A 16,917-nucleotide genomic window follows, 5' to 3' on the forward strand; every position below is an offset into this window, starting at 1 on the left:
AATGTGATACATTTTCTTGAGACGCACGGCAACACTACTTATGAACCACAGCCCACTTTAAGCTTTCTCAATTCTCGAACTGACAGGAACGTCAAACTCTACTCGTTCTTTCATTTCCCGAACGTTGAGGCGAAGGCATGTGAAGATTTAGATTAGCTTTTATTTTACTATATTGTAATGTTTCTGGTAACTTTTTGTATTAAATATTTAGTGATCAGATGCCTTAATTTGCCAGTTTATATCTGAATATCAGTAATTTTATATAACTATGAAGATGTTTAAGATACTTGCGGGGTTTTGTAGCTAACCTGGTCTGGTTATTTTAGCACTCGGTTGAAGAGTTGGAAAAATGGTCAACGGACGCATACCGTCTGTCTTCTCAAAGACTTATGTTACGCCACGTCGTCCTTATGAAAAGGCGCGTTTGGATCAAGAGTTGAAAATCATTGGCGAATATGGTTTGCGCAATAAACGTGAGGTGTGGCGTGTAAAGTACGCATTGGCCAAAATCCGTAAGGCTGCTCGTGAATTGCTGACTTTAGAGGAGAAAGACGAAAAGAGATTGTTCCAAGGTAACCAATAGTCACCCCTATTGCGAGTGTCGACTTGTAGTAGATAAACAACTGTTAGTCGATTATCCATTATCCGTGGTATTTTCAAAGTCGCATTCTTGTTCAATAAGTGTGTGTGAATAGTTAATAGCTTCTACAAACAAACAGTTGTAGAAAAATGATAGATAAAAAATTATTCAACGAGAAATCGACATGCACAATACCATGGGAAAGCGACNATTTTCAAAGTCGCATTCTTGTTCAATAAGTGTGTGTGAATAGTTAATAGTCGCTCAACCTTCTACAAACAAACAGTTGTAGAAAAATGATAGATAAAAAATTATTCAGTCGCTTATTCAACGAGAAATCGACATGCACAATACCATGGGAAAGCGACACTCGAATAAGAGTCGTTTATCTACTACTAGTCGACACTCGCAATAGGGGCGATAGTTTTAAGGTTGAGAATTTAAGCTGTTTCCTAAAACGCTCATACCAAGCATGGATTTTTTTTCATTTTAAATCTAAAGTGCCAGTTTTCCAGTGCACCTCCGCGGTTTAAACGCCCGGTCTCGCTGGTTTAAACTAAGATCAGCCAATCAAATGTCAGCCAGCTGTTTAATTTAAACTCGGTTTACTCAATCTAAGTTTAAACTAGCACTGAAAAACTGGCCCTAAATGAAGGAATTTCCCATCTGCACAGTCATGAAAAAATATCTAATAAAGTTGCTCATATTTAATTAAAAGAAACGGATGCTCGTTTTGGAAAACAGCACAAGTTATCTCTCTGATGATTACTTAATTCTCTGACACTTCTTGTCTGAAATTAATTTTGACGATAGTTTNAGTCATGAAAAAATATCTAATAAAGTTGCTCATATTTAATTAAAAGAAACAGATGCTCGTTTTGGAAAACAGCACAAGTTATCTCTCTGATGATTACTTAATTCTCTGACACTTCTTGTCTGAAATTAATTTTGACGATAGTTAATTAACTGAAAATATGATTAATAAGTGCATTAGTGTTTCGTCTTAAAAGAAATCTCTTAATTGTTTGAATTTCATTTTTAGGTAACGCTCTTCTACGTCGTTTGGTACGTATTGGCGTATTAGATGAGTCTCGCATGAAACTCGATTACGTTCTGGGTCTGAAAATTGAGGACTTCTTGGAGCGCCGCTTGCAAACTCAAGTCTTCAAATTGGGGTTAGCCAAGTCAATCCATCATGCTCGCGTCCTTATCCGCCAGAGACATATTCGGTAAATATCAACGACAGTATACACCTGTCTCGGTCACAGGACTTGAGAATTTTAACAAAATATGTTCAGTAAGACCACTTGGGAGTCGGAACAGCAGTCTGTACCGGCTCTCAACGTCTTTTAAAATGGGTTTTCGTTCTGTATAAGAATTTATCAAACTTTACTACCGTAAGTTTTACAACTGAACGATTTAATTTTTCGGAAGTTTTCGTGTCTAAGTTATATTTTATGCTAACAAATGTAACATTTTTTCGCACATATATAGCGTTCGTAGACAAGTGGTAAACATCCCATCATTTGTTGTGCGCTTGGACTCGCAGAAGCACATTGATTTCTCATTGAAATCGCCATTCGGTGGTGGCCGCCCAGGTCGCGTTAAGAGGAAGAACCTGAAGAAGAACCAAGGAGGTAGCGGTGGAGCTGCTGAAGAGGAAGAAGATTAACCAGCCCATTTTTTAAGTTTACTAAAAGTACTACAAAATTGTAGATGTAATAAAATAATTAAATATGCAGAAACGAACGCCGCCTCCGTTGTTTAAAAATGGTATCGCACACGATAGGCCTTTCGCACGAGGCGAATTTTCAGGTAACTTGCGTTCAACTTACGCAGGGTTGCACGAAGAAAAAAATTGAATGGCTAAAAATATCTAAAATATATGAAAATATAAAAAAATATCAAAGTATAAAAAAAATCAAAATATAAACAAATATCAAGATATAAAAAAATATCACAATATAAAAAATATCAAAATGTAAAAATATATCAAAATATTCGCCATAAAAACNTTACGCAGGGTTGCACGAAGAAAAAAATTGAATGGCTAAAAATATCTAAAATATATGAAAATATAAAAAAATATCAAAGTATAAAAAAAAACAAAATATAAACAAATATCAAGATATAAAAAAATATCACAATATAAAAAATATCAAAATGTAAAAATATATCAAAATATTCGCCATAAAAACACGTTTGCATTGTTCAACTTTGCATTCTACTTTTGGTTGAACGGCCTTTCAACTAATCGCTTTCAACAAAGTTGGTCGCCAGCCAGCATTTAGGGCCGGTTACTCAATGTCTGGTTAACACTAATCTGCGGTTAATCATCGTTATCGACGTCTCAGACTGCTTGCATAAAACAGGAAGTCTGTAACGTCGATAAGTATGGGCTTGTTCGAGTTGCAATCACAACTGCAGTGTTGCGCGAACCATTAAAGTATCACGTTCGGTGTTAATTTCTAGGAACGTTTTATCAGTTGGGCAGTTACAACAGTNAGTTGCAATCACAACCGCAGTGTTGCGCGAACCATTAAAGTATCACGTTCGGTGTTAATTTCTAGGAACGTTTTATCAGTTGGGCAGTTGCAACAGTTGCAAATTTTCATCAGTGCGGCAGTAATGCCGCCTTTATAACGTGCTTCGAACAGGCCCTATGTTTAATCTGATATAAGTGTAAACCAGACGTTGGGCCCCTAATGCGAGTGTCGACTGACAGAATAGAAATTTGTCGATCGAGTCGATCATCTTTTATTTTGCTAGTAGCCCTATTCTGCATTTCGATTCGAATCGAAATTTTCTCCGTTTAGCAACTTTGCTATTCTGCGAAATTTACGATTATACATATTCTACATTTCGATCGGAGTTCTGTTTTTCTAAGTTGCAAATTTGTTGACGGAGAACTTTTCGATTGTTATTTTCGTGGGTTTAAATAAAATTTTATAAAAAAAATTAAGTAAAATATACTGTGCATGATTGTAAGTCATCATAAATGAATTTTCTCTATTTCTGTGTTTTCGCAGCGGTAATACGGGCAATACGAAAAATTGGCAATATTAGCAACCAAAAGGGATATTGCGCGAGCTTTTCAAAGAGGAATCGCGGGCGTTTTTGTTTTCATTATCTAACTGAATACAATTTATTCTTTGTATATAAAATTAATAGATGTACATACATACATACATACCACAGTATACACCCACTAGAACTTGAAGGGAGATCTCCCTATGTGAGGAATAAAAGAGTACTCCCCTTAACCTGATTTCTGAGCAATAAGGGAGATTTGGGGAAATGTTTAGTAGCGCTCACATCGTTTTTGCGGTGGTGGGCGGAGGGGGAGGGGGCGGTGCCCCCCAAACCGCCCCCACTAGAAAGGGGCCAGTCCCCGCTTTCTAACAAGGCGTATCCCCCCTTGGGCTCCTCCCACAGGCCCCTAGGGAACCGTTTGAAAAAGGGAGAAAAACGGAATTTTCTTAGGCAAACTGAGCAGTTTGAAGTGGAATATGACCCAACTAACAGAAACCGTGGGATTTTTTAATAAAAGAAATTATGCCAAATTAGATATTGGGCGATTTTGAATAAAGAATAAAAAAGTTTATTAAAAATAGAAAAAACAAGTTTATATAAAAAAAATGTTCTCTTTAACAAATGTATTTTTGCGTAGAATTTCTTTCTGCGTGGGCGGCCTTCGGCCGCACTTGGGGATTATAACTCTCAGGCAGTAGAATTCTCCTTTCTGTGTTGCCAAAGAAAGGGGGCTGAACACCTTTTGCAGAGAACACCTTTCTGCGTAGGCGGCCTTCGGCCGCACTTAGGGATTATAACCCTCAGGCAGTAGAATTCTCCTTTCTGTGTTGCAAAAGAAGGGAGGCTGAACACCTTTTACAGAGAACACCTTTCTGCGTAGGCGGCCTTCGGCCGCACTTAGGGATTATAACCCTCAGGCAGTAGAATTCTCCTTTCTGTGTTGCCAAAGAAGGGGGGCTGAACACCTTTTAGCAGAGAACACCTTTCTGCGTAGGCGGCCTTCGGCCGCACTTAGGCGATTATAACCCTCAGGCAATAGAATTCTCCTTTCTGTTTTTCGAAGAAAAGGAGCTGAACACCTTTTGCAGAGAACACCTTTGTATATTTTTAATGCTTGCTGGGTTATGTTTTATCTTCTTTTGTCTCTCATTCTTTTGCATATTTTGGAGTTTGACAACTGAACTCCGCCATTTAATTTGCATATGCAACCAAGGTCAGACGCGTGATTTTGAAGGTGTTTTTATTTAATGAATTGTTATTAATTGGTTAATATTAAAGTCGTAAAGCAAGTTATAACTGATCGAGTAAAGTGTAGAGTGAAGGGGAATACAAAAATGTATTGGTGAAGTGGCTTCTTTAAGGAGAATTAAGAGTGATAAATGTATGCTAATTTCCGAATTTTATAAAAAAGGGCATATTTCAAACCCAATTTGTAAATAAATTAGTGACCAAAATTTACAAAAGTGAGTGTTAAAATAAAGCGTGGATCCTTGACTACAAGGGTGTGTTTTTTGGAGGACCACCCTATGGACGGAATTTCCCGAAATAGTTGTGAGCGCTACTAAACCCCACCCGAGATTTGTCGGTTTTGTACTCCTTTATTACTCGTCTAGGAATCATATAGATCTCCTAAGCGAGCGACGAAATATTCCGTGAGGCATGATTTTGGACCAATAAACGAGATTTGTCGGTTTTGTCCTAATGTATTGCTCGCTTAGGAGCGTAATGAGAGATCTCCTAAGCGAGCAATTAAAGAATGCTCCCTGAGGCATGATTTGGGAGCAATAAGCGAGATTTGTCGGTTTTGTACACTGTTATTACTCGTTTAGGATTAAAAAGTGATGTCTCCTAAGCGAGAAATCAACAGTATTATTTTTGATTGATAGGAGAGCAATACGCACCTCGTTCAAAAGAAATTTTGTGTTTTCGGAAAAATTCATCATAGAAAAAAAACCAACAGAAAATATTTCTTATAGACGCATAAGGAGGACAATAATCTAATTTGGATAGCGCACAGATTTTAATAAAAGTCCGTTGGTATGTACTAGAGATGGGCACGGGCCTAAATTTTCAGGCCCGGCCCGGCACGAGTGCAAAATCAACTTTCAAAAACACGCATAAGCCCGCACGTTAAGAATTTTAGTGGGGCCCGGCCCGGCACGACGGTACACAGCTCCATGGAGTTTTGGTGTTGCCGTACGCTCTAGAAAATTTATTAGAAGGTGAAATTAATGGCACGCTACCGGGTTCACTATACGCCGAAGAATTGAGTATTTATATTTTGTGCGGCGAACAGTAACCCAAAACAAGGTGCAATCCCGTATTCCTCGACTAGGACTATTAAAACTGTCAACAAATAAAAATTCGCTCAGAGCGAGAGGGTAACATTGAAAAGCACGGGATCGCTTTCTAGTAAAAAATGGTAACTTCTGTCAACTTCGACATAACCTCCTAATTTTGGTGTAAATTTTTGCTTGTTTTAGTATGTAAACACACTCAGCTCACACATGTAAATAACCAAAAATACTTTAAAATTCATTAGAATCCACTTAAACAAGTAATTAAATACTTTGCAACATGAATTAGCAGAGTGCACTTTTCCTTTGTTTACAATTTGGTTGCCAAACAAACTACAGCTGATCGTTTGACACATTTACCAGAATTTACCAGCAAAAAATTCTCGGACTAAAACTGGTAACTTCTGACAGAGAGAGAACCGTATTTCTCTCTTTTTTGTCCTCTCAATAGGCAGAGAACCGAGTACGGGATCGATTTCCAGTAAAAGCTGACTGATTCTGACTAGTCCGGACTCGTACGGGATCGCAACTATTGAATCATGCTTGCGAGTTAGGGAACGCAACTATTATTGAATCATGCTCACTGACCTTAAACTTCAGTAGTTGTGGCTCTGGTAAAACAACGTCAATATTTTGGATTTGTTGATGAGAAATTAGAAAATTATTGGTAATTTAATTGTATATTAAACAAGGAGGAGATCCTTGCTTTCAACTTTAAAAGTTCATTAACGCAAATAGAACTTTTGTTTGTAAACAATGCCGAAAATTGAGAAAGTGAAAGTAAACGTTAAGGAGCGGGTGGACGACAATGTTTGTGATTTGAGCTTGAGCGGTATTAGCGAGATTCCAGTGCGTGAAATTGTAAGTAATTTAAAAGTTGAATTCGCAAGTTTTCCCTGCAATGCACTTCCCTACGTAAATACCACTTTGGATGTTTGTTGGAGTTATATCTCAAAAAATCGATGAAAGTTTCACTTTTTATTTATCCCCAAACCTTCTCTTTCCTATGTGCATACATGAAAATGTATGTATGATTGTAGAAGATTGGGTATACATATATGTACATGAAGTTATATCCACCCTTCTTTTGGCTGGCCGTAGTGAATTATTTTCCACCCAAATTAGGGGTGCGTTCATAGTGGTTTTGCTTCTAGCACACGAGTAGTTGGTCTCGTTGAAATCCATGTGTGACACTTTCTTGAATATGATATAAAAAATGTGTAATAACTTTCCTACTCTTTGTTTTTAGGCTTCCTTTAAACGAGTTAGTGTGCTGGATCTATCAAGTAACTGTATCACCTCTTTGGGAGTAAGTTGATTAAAAAATTTAATGCATTTGTCAATTTAATTGCTATAAATTTAAATATATTCAGGGAGGTTCTGCAATTCACTTCCAAGTGAATTTCAATCAAATTAGCCTTGAATTGAAATTTGCGGTTGAAATTCACTCAGAAGTAGGAATGTTTGATATTTAAGAAAGTATCGATATGAATCCATTGCACGTAAAATAGATATGGCGATATATCAGGCTGAACAATATCGATATCGGAAATATCGATGTTGAAAATACTACTCAAAAAGCACAAAAAACTTGGGGAAAAAGCGTTTTACCACACTAAAAGCACCAAATGGGTTTGAATCAATGGATGCTTTTTTCATAACAGTTTGTATGTAGTTAACAAAAAAAATTAACAATATTTACAAGAATGCATACATAAATCACAAAACTTTTTGGTTCATAACGATTGAAAGGCCACATGCTATAATGACTCACGACGTAATACCGAAGTACTGCACATTAAAACTGATATATCTCAAGAAAGAAAAATCGAATCCCAACGAACGAAAATCATGCTTTAAGTAGAAATGAGCAAAACAAAATTTATGTTTTCATTACATAACCTCAAATATCGCCAAAAACCGTGATTTTCGGACTTTGAGGTTAGGATATCTCAATTAAAAATTATTTCAGGTTTTAACTATATCGGAGTAATCTTAGATCAGAAAAAAACACTAAAAAGGCACTAGGCAATAAATAGTATTTTTTTGCGTTTTAATTTTCAAAAATCACTAAATCTACCTCAGAAGTGAATTGCAGAACCTGCCTGATATAATATATACGTACATATCGCACACCGTCTTCAAAAGAGTCACAACTCAAAATAATACGTTCGTCAGAAAATGCGAAAAACTATTTCGTAGCACATGCTAATCATATGGTCAATGGCGACTTAACCTTAGGTTTTTTTTAACAAATTGTAACAAACATTTGCTCCAGCTTTTGCTGAAAGGTAAATAAAAGCTCTGTGTACACTTTTAGCGCATAATTTCAAAAATGTCAAATTTTGAGTTGTGACTCTTTTGAAGACGGTGTGCGATATGTATGTTCACTCATGTACGGTCACTCCAGCATCACTCCCAAAAACTCTTTGGTAATTTTTATGCTGCTACAACAAAAAAAAAAACAAAAAAACAAAATAGGTATAATTAAGGCATATTAACATTTATGACGTTTTCCGCTTTTACATGGAATAACCTTGATTTTAAAACTGCAATTTTTTTCAGGAATCATGATCTATATTTTATTATTATTTATTTTTAGAAAAGTTTCCTTACGCTCATACGGCTCGTCAAACTCGATCTTAGCAAAAATCAAATCCGGTATTTACCAGAAGAGTTTGGTTTGCTTCGTAATTTGCGTCATTTGGACTTGTATGACAATAAGTTGGAGCATCTACCTCTAAGTTTTGGTTATTTAACAAACTTGCGATACTTGGATTTGAAAGGAAACCCCTTAACACCCGCTCTGGCAAAAGTAGTTGGGTTTTGTCTCACTACGAAAGAATGCCAGGATTCAGCCAAAAACACTGTTAGCCCTTAGACCTGTGTATGCACAGTTATTAATTTATTATATTTTCTAGGTGAAATTCTTGGCTCGAATGCAAGCTGAAGCTGAAAAGGCTAAACAACAATTTCAACTTCAGGCGCTAAACACTACTGCGGCTTTTAGTGATTACATTAGCACCGAAGAAAAACCACTTGAAAATCAAAAATCAAAAAAGTCAGCTAAGAAAGCTAAATCAAAGTCAAAAAAATCCACCGCACACAACAATAATAATGATATAAGCCATGAAGTAAACATTGCACCAGTAAACGTTAATAATAAGACAACCAAGTCAAGAAAGAATGCAAATGGGCCAACGAAAAAGTCCATCTCGAAATCCAGCACAGCACTTACCACAGTTTTCACGTTTTTCATGCTACTAGCAATAAATGTTTTAATAATATATATAATTATGTTTAAGAATCCAGAGATTGCAGATAAATTGGTCGAGACTATTCCTCATCAATATCGTGATTGGATATTGACCAAAACGGAAATATTTCGTCTTCGTGTCACTGATTGGATTTCGGAATTTCGTACACCACCACAGGAACACTGACGGTTCATTTATTTGAAGCCGTAGGTCATGTAACGAGCTTCAAATATGAATGTGTATGAATACCATGCAAAACACTGCAAATAAACAAAAAACACCAAAAATTGATAAGTGTCGAATGGAAACAATAGAAGCAGCAATAATAAATGCATGCACACACGCTTAGCAGTTAGCTGTTTTACCTGAGGATTCCGCCGCGTGCAACCAAAGATCGTTCTAATTATATGCATAAGTTGAAAACTTGTGACTTTAATGTGAATACCGTAAGAAAAGGCTGCAAAGTACTTTCAGTAAATATTAGTTAAGGCTTTTTTACTGCCAAGAAAATCAATTGTAGAATTAGTTTCCACCATTATGAATTTACTTTAAGCATCACATCATTAAACCAACCACAGACTTTGTTTACTATCCGTAATCCTCTCCAGCAGATGCAGTCAGATAAAAACTAAACTATTTCAACAACTGCAGACTACATAACTATAAGGCTACTCAGTTTCAACTATATTATAACAATATCAATTACTGAATAAACTTCAACAGTTCCACATTAATGAAGAAACTACTACACTCACAGAAATCCTAAGCAATAGACTAAATGCCATAGACTACATACTTAAATACATATAAGTAAACTAAAAAATTCAATAAAGCAAAGCTGCCAGATATCTTTAAACCTCTTCATATATTCATTTAATAATTCCATAGCCATAATTGTAATTCTTTAAGAATCCCCCCACATATAGCTTTTTTAATTATGTTATACACATGCATTTTTGGGCATAAAAATGTGGGAATGTATGTCAATAGATTATGTACGAAAGTAGTTAATAATTGTATGTACATATGCATATATATATATGTATGTAAAGTGTTATATTAGGGCAGCATTTAAAACAACAAATAAAATTGATTACATACATAAGCATAGATTATGGAATGAATTATTTTTTAGAGTTATGTATATTCATACATGTGTACACACATAACATGCATATTTATATATGTTTGTATGTACGTATTTATGTATATATGCATTTATGTATGTATGTACATATGTATGTATTTTGTCTTTACAGAGAAAAGTAAGTAACGAAGATATTATAATCGTTTGTGCCGCAGAAACAAAAAACAAGTAAGCACTTGTTAACACCCCCAAAATAGTTTGCTACTTGTAGCACTTATGCTGTATACCTGAATGAAATATAGTCCTTGGTGAAAAAATTTATTTGTGGCCTGTTGTTCAAGGACATGTATATATGGATATGTAGACATGGGAAAATTTACGTAAACAAAGAATAGAGACCGGTTCGCATACAACTTTGGCGTTGCGTTGGCGTCGAATTCCAAAGCAGCCGTCCACATTTCCAAAATTTGGCAACGCTAAGGCCAACATAAAGCAGAACGATCGCTGCGTCGGTCGCCAGCTGTTGCAAATAAATAAAATTAAATGAAATGTTTTTTACTTTTAATCAAATGAAGGCAAGAAATATAACTTTTCATGGAATTATTGATATGAAATATTAATGTATCTCTCGTTAATATGTTAATTTAGTGGCCAAAGTAGTCTCTGTCAAGCTTCATTGTAGAACGCATACTTTTAACTTGCGTTCTGTCAAACCAACGCCAACTACAAAGTCAACGCGAAAGTTCTGTGTGGACCAGCCTTAATTATCAAATAGTAGTTTGTATTATCCTACATACATACATATGTATAGGGGCTAAACCAGGAATATTCATTTGAAAATGCCGATGTCCTACTCATTTATGAAATGAAAGACAAAATAATGATTTTTATAAATATTATATTCTCATTTATACATACATATGTAACATAGTTACTTAGTCAAATTACTTAGTAATTACTTGTATGTAAGAATACAAAGACAAATTATTCATCAGAAGCATTGCCCCTTACACACTCAGAAAAAGGTTTAGTTATAATAACCAAGATTTGGTTATAGTGACCAAGTGGCATAGTTGGATATGGCGAAATAAATATCTAGTTCACGAAAGTCTGCAATTTACTTGAGCCTTCTAGTTGGGACTAATGTATATTTGTTAATAATTACAAAACGACTACATTGAGTGGACACTATTGTTAGTTGAATAAAATCATTGTTGAGCAAATATAAACAATGCTTTGGTTGATACAAGTTTTCAATTAATTTTATTAACTTTCTGTAGACGTGAATCAGCTAACCGTTTATTATTGGAAAAAAAGTTTCAGTTTGACACAAACAAAAATTTACTCGATGGTTGTTGTGTTTACTTCTTTTATTTGCATATATAATAATACAAACATATTTACATAAATAGTTACTAGTGTAAATAATATATATGTATATGGTGGTAAGAATTTCCTAAAAAGAAACGATTAAACAGAAATAGTCGTGCGAAAACCCAGGTCAATATCTGCTGGAAGTGCTGGTTTAAGTATACTACTTTGCCTTTTCCTTGGCTAAATAGATACTTTCTAATTATAATTCACATGAATTATATATCCACTGAGAAACGCCGGTTGGCATCAAACTTTATATTTTTAAATAACCATACCCGCACCGAAACAACTCGCGGCGAAGGCAAAACTGAAACTGAGACAAACAAGCCCGGACATAGGGTTCGAACGATACTATCGATATTGAGTAAGTATCGATACTGAGGGTATAAAAATGAGTACTTTAATACTCGATACCTTATTTGGTGATTTTACTCGATACTTTGCAAAGTACTCGTAGTATCGAATACTTTTTAAAAAACACTTTTTAAATTTTTTCTTCCATTGGCAACCCAATTTTCTTTGCTTATATGGATTACTATCTTTCAATTTTGCCCATCACTTAAAATAAACTGTAACTGCGTGTAGTCTGTTGCATAACATAAACCAAATAAGTTAAAGTTGAATGGCCTTATTCATAAAACATAAAGTAGGTTTAAAGAGCTTAATAAAATGACATTTTCATACATTTTTCAGTTTATAAACCTTTTTTATATTTTATGAAGAAGGCCATAAAACTTTACGCAGAGTTCACGAAAATGCAGAATTTTTAGAAACTTTTTGGGTATGCAGTTTTGTAACCTATTCAAATTTACCGTTGACTTTTAATTCAAACTTGCACATTATTATACTAAAAAAAGGTTACAAAAAATCCTTAATAAAATTTTAAATATGTATGTATGTATGTACATTTAACGTTAAAATTACTTCTAACGTGAAAGTAAGTTCTGCAATGAAATAAAAATCAAATATTTTAAATTTCTACTGTTTTAATTTCAGGAAATAACTAGATATACGATTGAAGAATAAAATAATTTTAGTATCCCAAAAAACGTATTTTAATGAGTCCGATACTGAGTAGTATCGATACTTTTTCTCTGACACGTTTAGAGTATCGATACCATGAGCTCGATGCCAGAGTGAGTACTCAGTATCGATACCAAAGTCTGAAATTTCGAACCCTACCCGGGCATGTCATAGCACACACTTTTCTTTCTCTACCCAGCGCTGTGATCGACATGCCATAGCTTACTGAGCGCTCTATAACCACACGCGTGTTTCACCCGTATACGAACAGCGGTAGCGGAGCAATGATTTCCACGCACACAGTCTCATTCATTGAATCGTTTTTATGCAATGGTCGGCATCCTAGCGCATTCAAACGATTCAATAAGTGGGACTGTGTGCATTGCTTAGCTGGCGCTCTTCGTATGTGAAACACACATGAGCTCAGAGAGCGCTGATCATTATTTAGGGGGTGCTCATAAGCATGAATATATTCCGCTCTCAAACCAAATCGATCAACTAAGATTTGGTAACTATGACTAATCCATGTGTTGAAAGAAAGCTTATCTGTATTAGCAGAGCTTAATGGCATCCTTTTATGAACCATACTTTAAGTTGAATGGAATTTGTAGAAATATGCTTCAAAAAAATATTTATTAGTATTTACCAAACCCTTCAACTAAATTAACGATTTGGTACAACCTAGATGAATATTAGAAGCTTTAATATATTTAGTTATAATTACCAACCCATGGTAATAGTTCCCCATCCTTGGTCACAGTTCCCAAATATTGTCAAAATTCGGGAACTAAATATCTTTAGTTGTTGAAACTAATCCTTTTTCTCAGTGATAGATATGTATGCACATATGTGCCTACCTAGTAGATAAAACTGGGCAAAATAGCACGAATCTATTCTTCTGTGCATGAGAATATATACATAAATATATACAAACATATGTGTATATACATATGTATTTATATACAAATCTGCATGCGTGCATACAATCCTTTACTCGAAATTCTTAGTTGCTGCAATTTTTATCCCATACATTTTTGCCGACCAAACAACGCGTTTGCCTGTCTAATCTGCTTGCCTCATTTGCCTCGCTCGTTTACTCGCCTCATCTGCCTCGCTCGTTTACTCGCCTCGCTCGTCTGCTGCTGCAAATGAGTGCCTCGCTCGCAACGATGCCCTCGTTTGATTGCCGCGCCACTCTTGCGCTGCCCTCGTTTACTTACTCGCTCGCTGGCTACTCAGCGCGTGCGCTCGTACTTAACGAGTGCTCATTTGCAAACAGCCTTGCGTGTTGCTGGTGAGTTGCGCTAGCTCAGAGCAAACTAACGAGCGAGCGAGGGGCTAAAATGAGGCAAATCCGAACCCTGACAAAAAGTCGTAACTAATAAAAATCTCAAAATTCAGTTTTTGATTGATATGAAGGATTTCATCGAATTTCAACTCCCACATCAGTTATGGTGTTGTTACGTCTTTTTGCATTTCAGGTGACGATATATTCGTTTCAATCATTTCAAATGTGGCTCTCTGGGGAATTTATTTTAAGGAAAAATTTAAAAAACAGTAATTTTGTTTACTTGTCGGGCAATATTTTTTTCATAGAAAAATATGTACATTGGATCCTTGCCTAAAGGCCTCTGTGGTAAAACTCTCCCCCTACGTCCCCCTTCTTTGCTATTTAAAGTGAAAGATTAAGCTCCTACAATAGGGCTTTCCAGCAAAAATCTTCAACATTTAACTATAAAGAGAATCGATGCTGAAATATTTAAAAAGCTATGTCCGACCTTTAATTAGGTAAGAATTAAGTAACTATCTGAAACCCTCATCATTCGTGATTCCAAAAATTCAAATGATTATAAAAAAACGGGGTGCTTTTTTAAAAAAATAACAATATTCTGATCCGATTCGGCTGGCAGCCAGGACCTTAAAAACAGAATTTTGTTCAAAATTTTCATTCCCGGAAAATAATAATTTATTTTCCATATCCACCTATCTAGCTGGCTATAAGCACAAATTCTTCAAACCAATCGCAGAAGAAACCATTAAAAGTGAATTACAAAAACTAAAATCGAAAAACGTCGATCACGTTACAAGTTCTCCAAATTCTGAAACCGCTACAGGAATGAAAATGAAGAATTCTTTCTAAAAAGCCTCGTAAAAACCTGACACATCTGGTTTGGTTTGTAAGCGCTGTTTAAGCAACGATCTCACCATTATGCTAGATTCTTCAAGTGAACATGAAAGTCAGGAGGATACATCCGACATTTGCAGCCCCTATTCAATTCTCATCACTTTTTTTAAATAAGATGTTCAATTTGTAAATTCATGTACTAAATAAAATAAACATTATTAAAAATTACCAACTTTTAAATTTTTTTATTTACCTGATTAACTTAGTTTACTTACCTGGTTATTTCTTAAAAATACTTGACATCCGCATTCGCATCCGCGGATGTTAGCTGTTAGACATCCGCGTCCGCGGATGTCTAAAATTTCACATTCGCAACATCCCTAGTACATAAATGCAACAAGAATCCAAATTTTAAACTTCAAACTGCAGTTACAGAGAAAGGAATAAAAAAATGCATTTATAAATTCAGCGTCCTCAACTTCACTAGGAAACAAGTTTTCTTTCAAATCCATCCATAATTGTATTTTTGCCCACATTTTATATCACTGTGCGACTTCTTGATAATGACGTCTGGGAATGGAATTGATGACTTGTGCTCGAAAGTAAACGGATACTTCCACGAACTTTTTCGCTTCTTCACTGCAAGGAGCCTAACCGTCTCCCCTTCCAAATCCTCGGCAACCCTTTTTACCACCTGGACGAGGTCACGAGGTTGTTGTAGCCGTTACAACAACAACAACAAATCTACACATCTGTCATAACACAAACGCTCCCTGTCAACACCATGCTAAACAAGCACTTCCTAGTATGGTGCCTCAAACGTGTGCCTCCGAACAGACATCTGCTGGCGGCAGAGGCCTGCCGAGGCGCGTCGGAATGCATTTATACGAACTGTCTGACGAGGTCCAGAAGTTCATTAAACAATCACTGGTCGGTCTCAACTTACCCCAACTCCCGAACTCTGAATGATGTAGACGAGACAGAACTTCTTCTGCCTCGGCAGACTCGCACCACCCAAGCGCAACTCCGCTCTGGATAACGCAGCAGGTTAAACTCTTACTAGAGCAGATGTGCTGTACTCAGATGTGCCCAACGTATGTCCCGGCATGCGGACAGTCACCCTATGGCTTCACACACCTCTTCGCATGCCTACGAAATACCACTCAACTAAAGCTCCTCTCTGGTCAAACCCAGACGGAGTGGCGCACTTCCTCAGCCTCCCGAGGGCAGGGATAGGTAAGCCGCTACAACAAGAACAATAACGATAAATAAATAAGCCTGCAACAGCAAAAAAATCTGTATTATTGCTTTAGAAACTATGCAAATTTTATTTTGTTCCTTAAATACATAAAACTTTTACATTATTAAAAAAGCATAACATCGTCGCTTGGCGCGCAATACCTATTATCCGCGAAGTGCAATACCACGTGTAAAATAATCCAAAAATTAACTAATGATGCTCTAACTGAACTTAATAAATATTTATGATAGCCCTATTGTGTATGGCAACTGGAGTCTAGTAGCAACTGGATACTAGCCGCCATATATATTAGGCCAAAAAATGAGACAAGGTAGCCAAATTTTGCAATTCATTATGTGTGTGTGTGTAATGCACGCCACGCGACGAATGTATGTTCATACATACATACATATCGTCGTTTAAAGTGCAAAAGCGCGTGTCAACAAAATGCAAAACCGCGTATGTGAAGTTGTAGAAATTGTTTTCTAGAGTGTAAAAACACTCATATTTCAAAATGGTGCTCTTTTTTATAAAGCAATCGCATATCTGCCTAGTATATTTCAAGACGAATGTATAAGGATTGAGCCAAGAGCTTGTGTGAGCAAATCCAATTTTTGGCAGCCAATGTCAGTTGCGCGGTTTTGCAGAATGACGATACGCGGTTTTGTACTTTAAACGACGATATGTACAAATCTGTATCGAAGTAATTCACTGAATATATTTTTACTATTTCAAAATCAATTTATAAGTTATATTAGCTCTTAAAATACTAACACAATCACAAAATGTATGATTGTGATACAAAAAATGCTCACTTGATGTAGTTTAATGCTATGAAATTTCTTAAATAGATATATTATAAAATAAATTGGGAAATAACTTATTATAATCAATCAACAAA

At 35.9% G+C, this 16,917-nt stretch overlaps 2 protein-coding genes across 4 annotated transcripts; both read left to right on the forward strand.

Moving 5' to 3' along the window:
• Positions 1 to 51: 51 nt before the first annotated feature.
• On the forward strand, positions 52 to 2,329 carry RpS9 (ribosomal protein S9). 2 transcript variants are annotated; one of them, XR_001849359.1, is made up of 4 exons: positions 52 to 135; positions 327 to 572; positions 1,623 to 1,977; positions 2,075 to 2,246. XR_001849359.1 is itself a non-coding variant. In XM_017634044.1 (4 exons), the coding sequence occupies exons 2-4, from the start codon at positions 350 to 352 to the stop codon at positions 2,250 to 2,252; spliced, it is 588 nt and encodes a 195-aa protein (XP_017489533.1). In that variant the 5' UTR covers positions 52 to 135; positions 327 to 349; the 3' UTR covers positions 2,253 to 2,329. The 2 variants fall into 2 exon arrangements, 1 of the variants encoding a protein (XP_017489533.1); XM_017634044.1 differs by having other exon boundaries at positions 1,623 to 1,809; positions 2,075 to 2,329.
• A 4,141-nt stretch (positions 2,330 to 6,470) lies between these two features.
• LOC108377768 (leucine-rich repeat-containing protein 59) lies at positions 6,471 to 10,105 on the forward strand. 2 transcript variants are annotated; one of them, XM_017634042.1, is made up of 4 exons: positions 6,471 to 6,771; positions 7,160 to 7,219; positions 8,513 to 8,779; positions 8,832 to 10,105. In XM_017634042.1, exons 1-4 carry the CDS (start codon positions 6,667 to 6,669, stop codon positions 9,351 to 9,353), a joined length of 954 nt encoding a protein of 317 aa, XP_017489531.1. In that variant the 5' UTR covers positions 6,471 to 6,666; the 3' UTR covers positions 9,354 to 10,105. The 2 variants fall into 2 exon arrangements, with proteins under 2 accessions (XP_017489531.1, XP_017489532.1); XM_017634043.1 differs by lacking the exon at positions 7,160 to 7,219.
• The last annotated feature ends 6,812 nt before the right edge of the window (positions 10,106 to 16,917 follow it).

The sequence above is a fragment of the Rhagoletis zephyria genome, unplaced genomic scaffold (assembly GCF_001687245.7).
Source record: "Rhagoletis zephyria isolate East Lansing unplaced genomic scaffold, Rhagoletis_zephyria_1.1 Rzeph_scaffold_12670, whole genome shotgun sequence".
NCBI classification, from domain to species: domain Eukaryota; kingdom Metazoa; phylum Arthropoda; class Insecta; order Diptera; family Tephritidae; genus Rhagoletis; species Rhagoletis zephyria.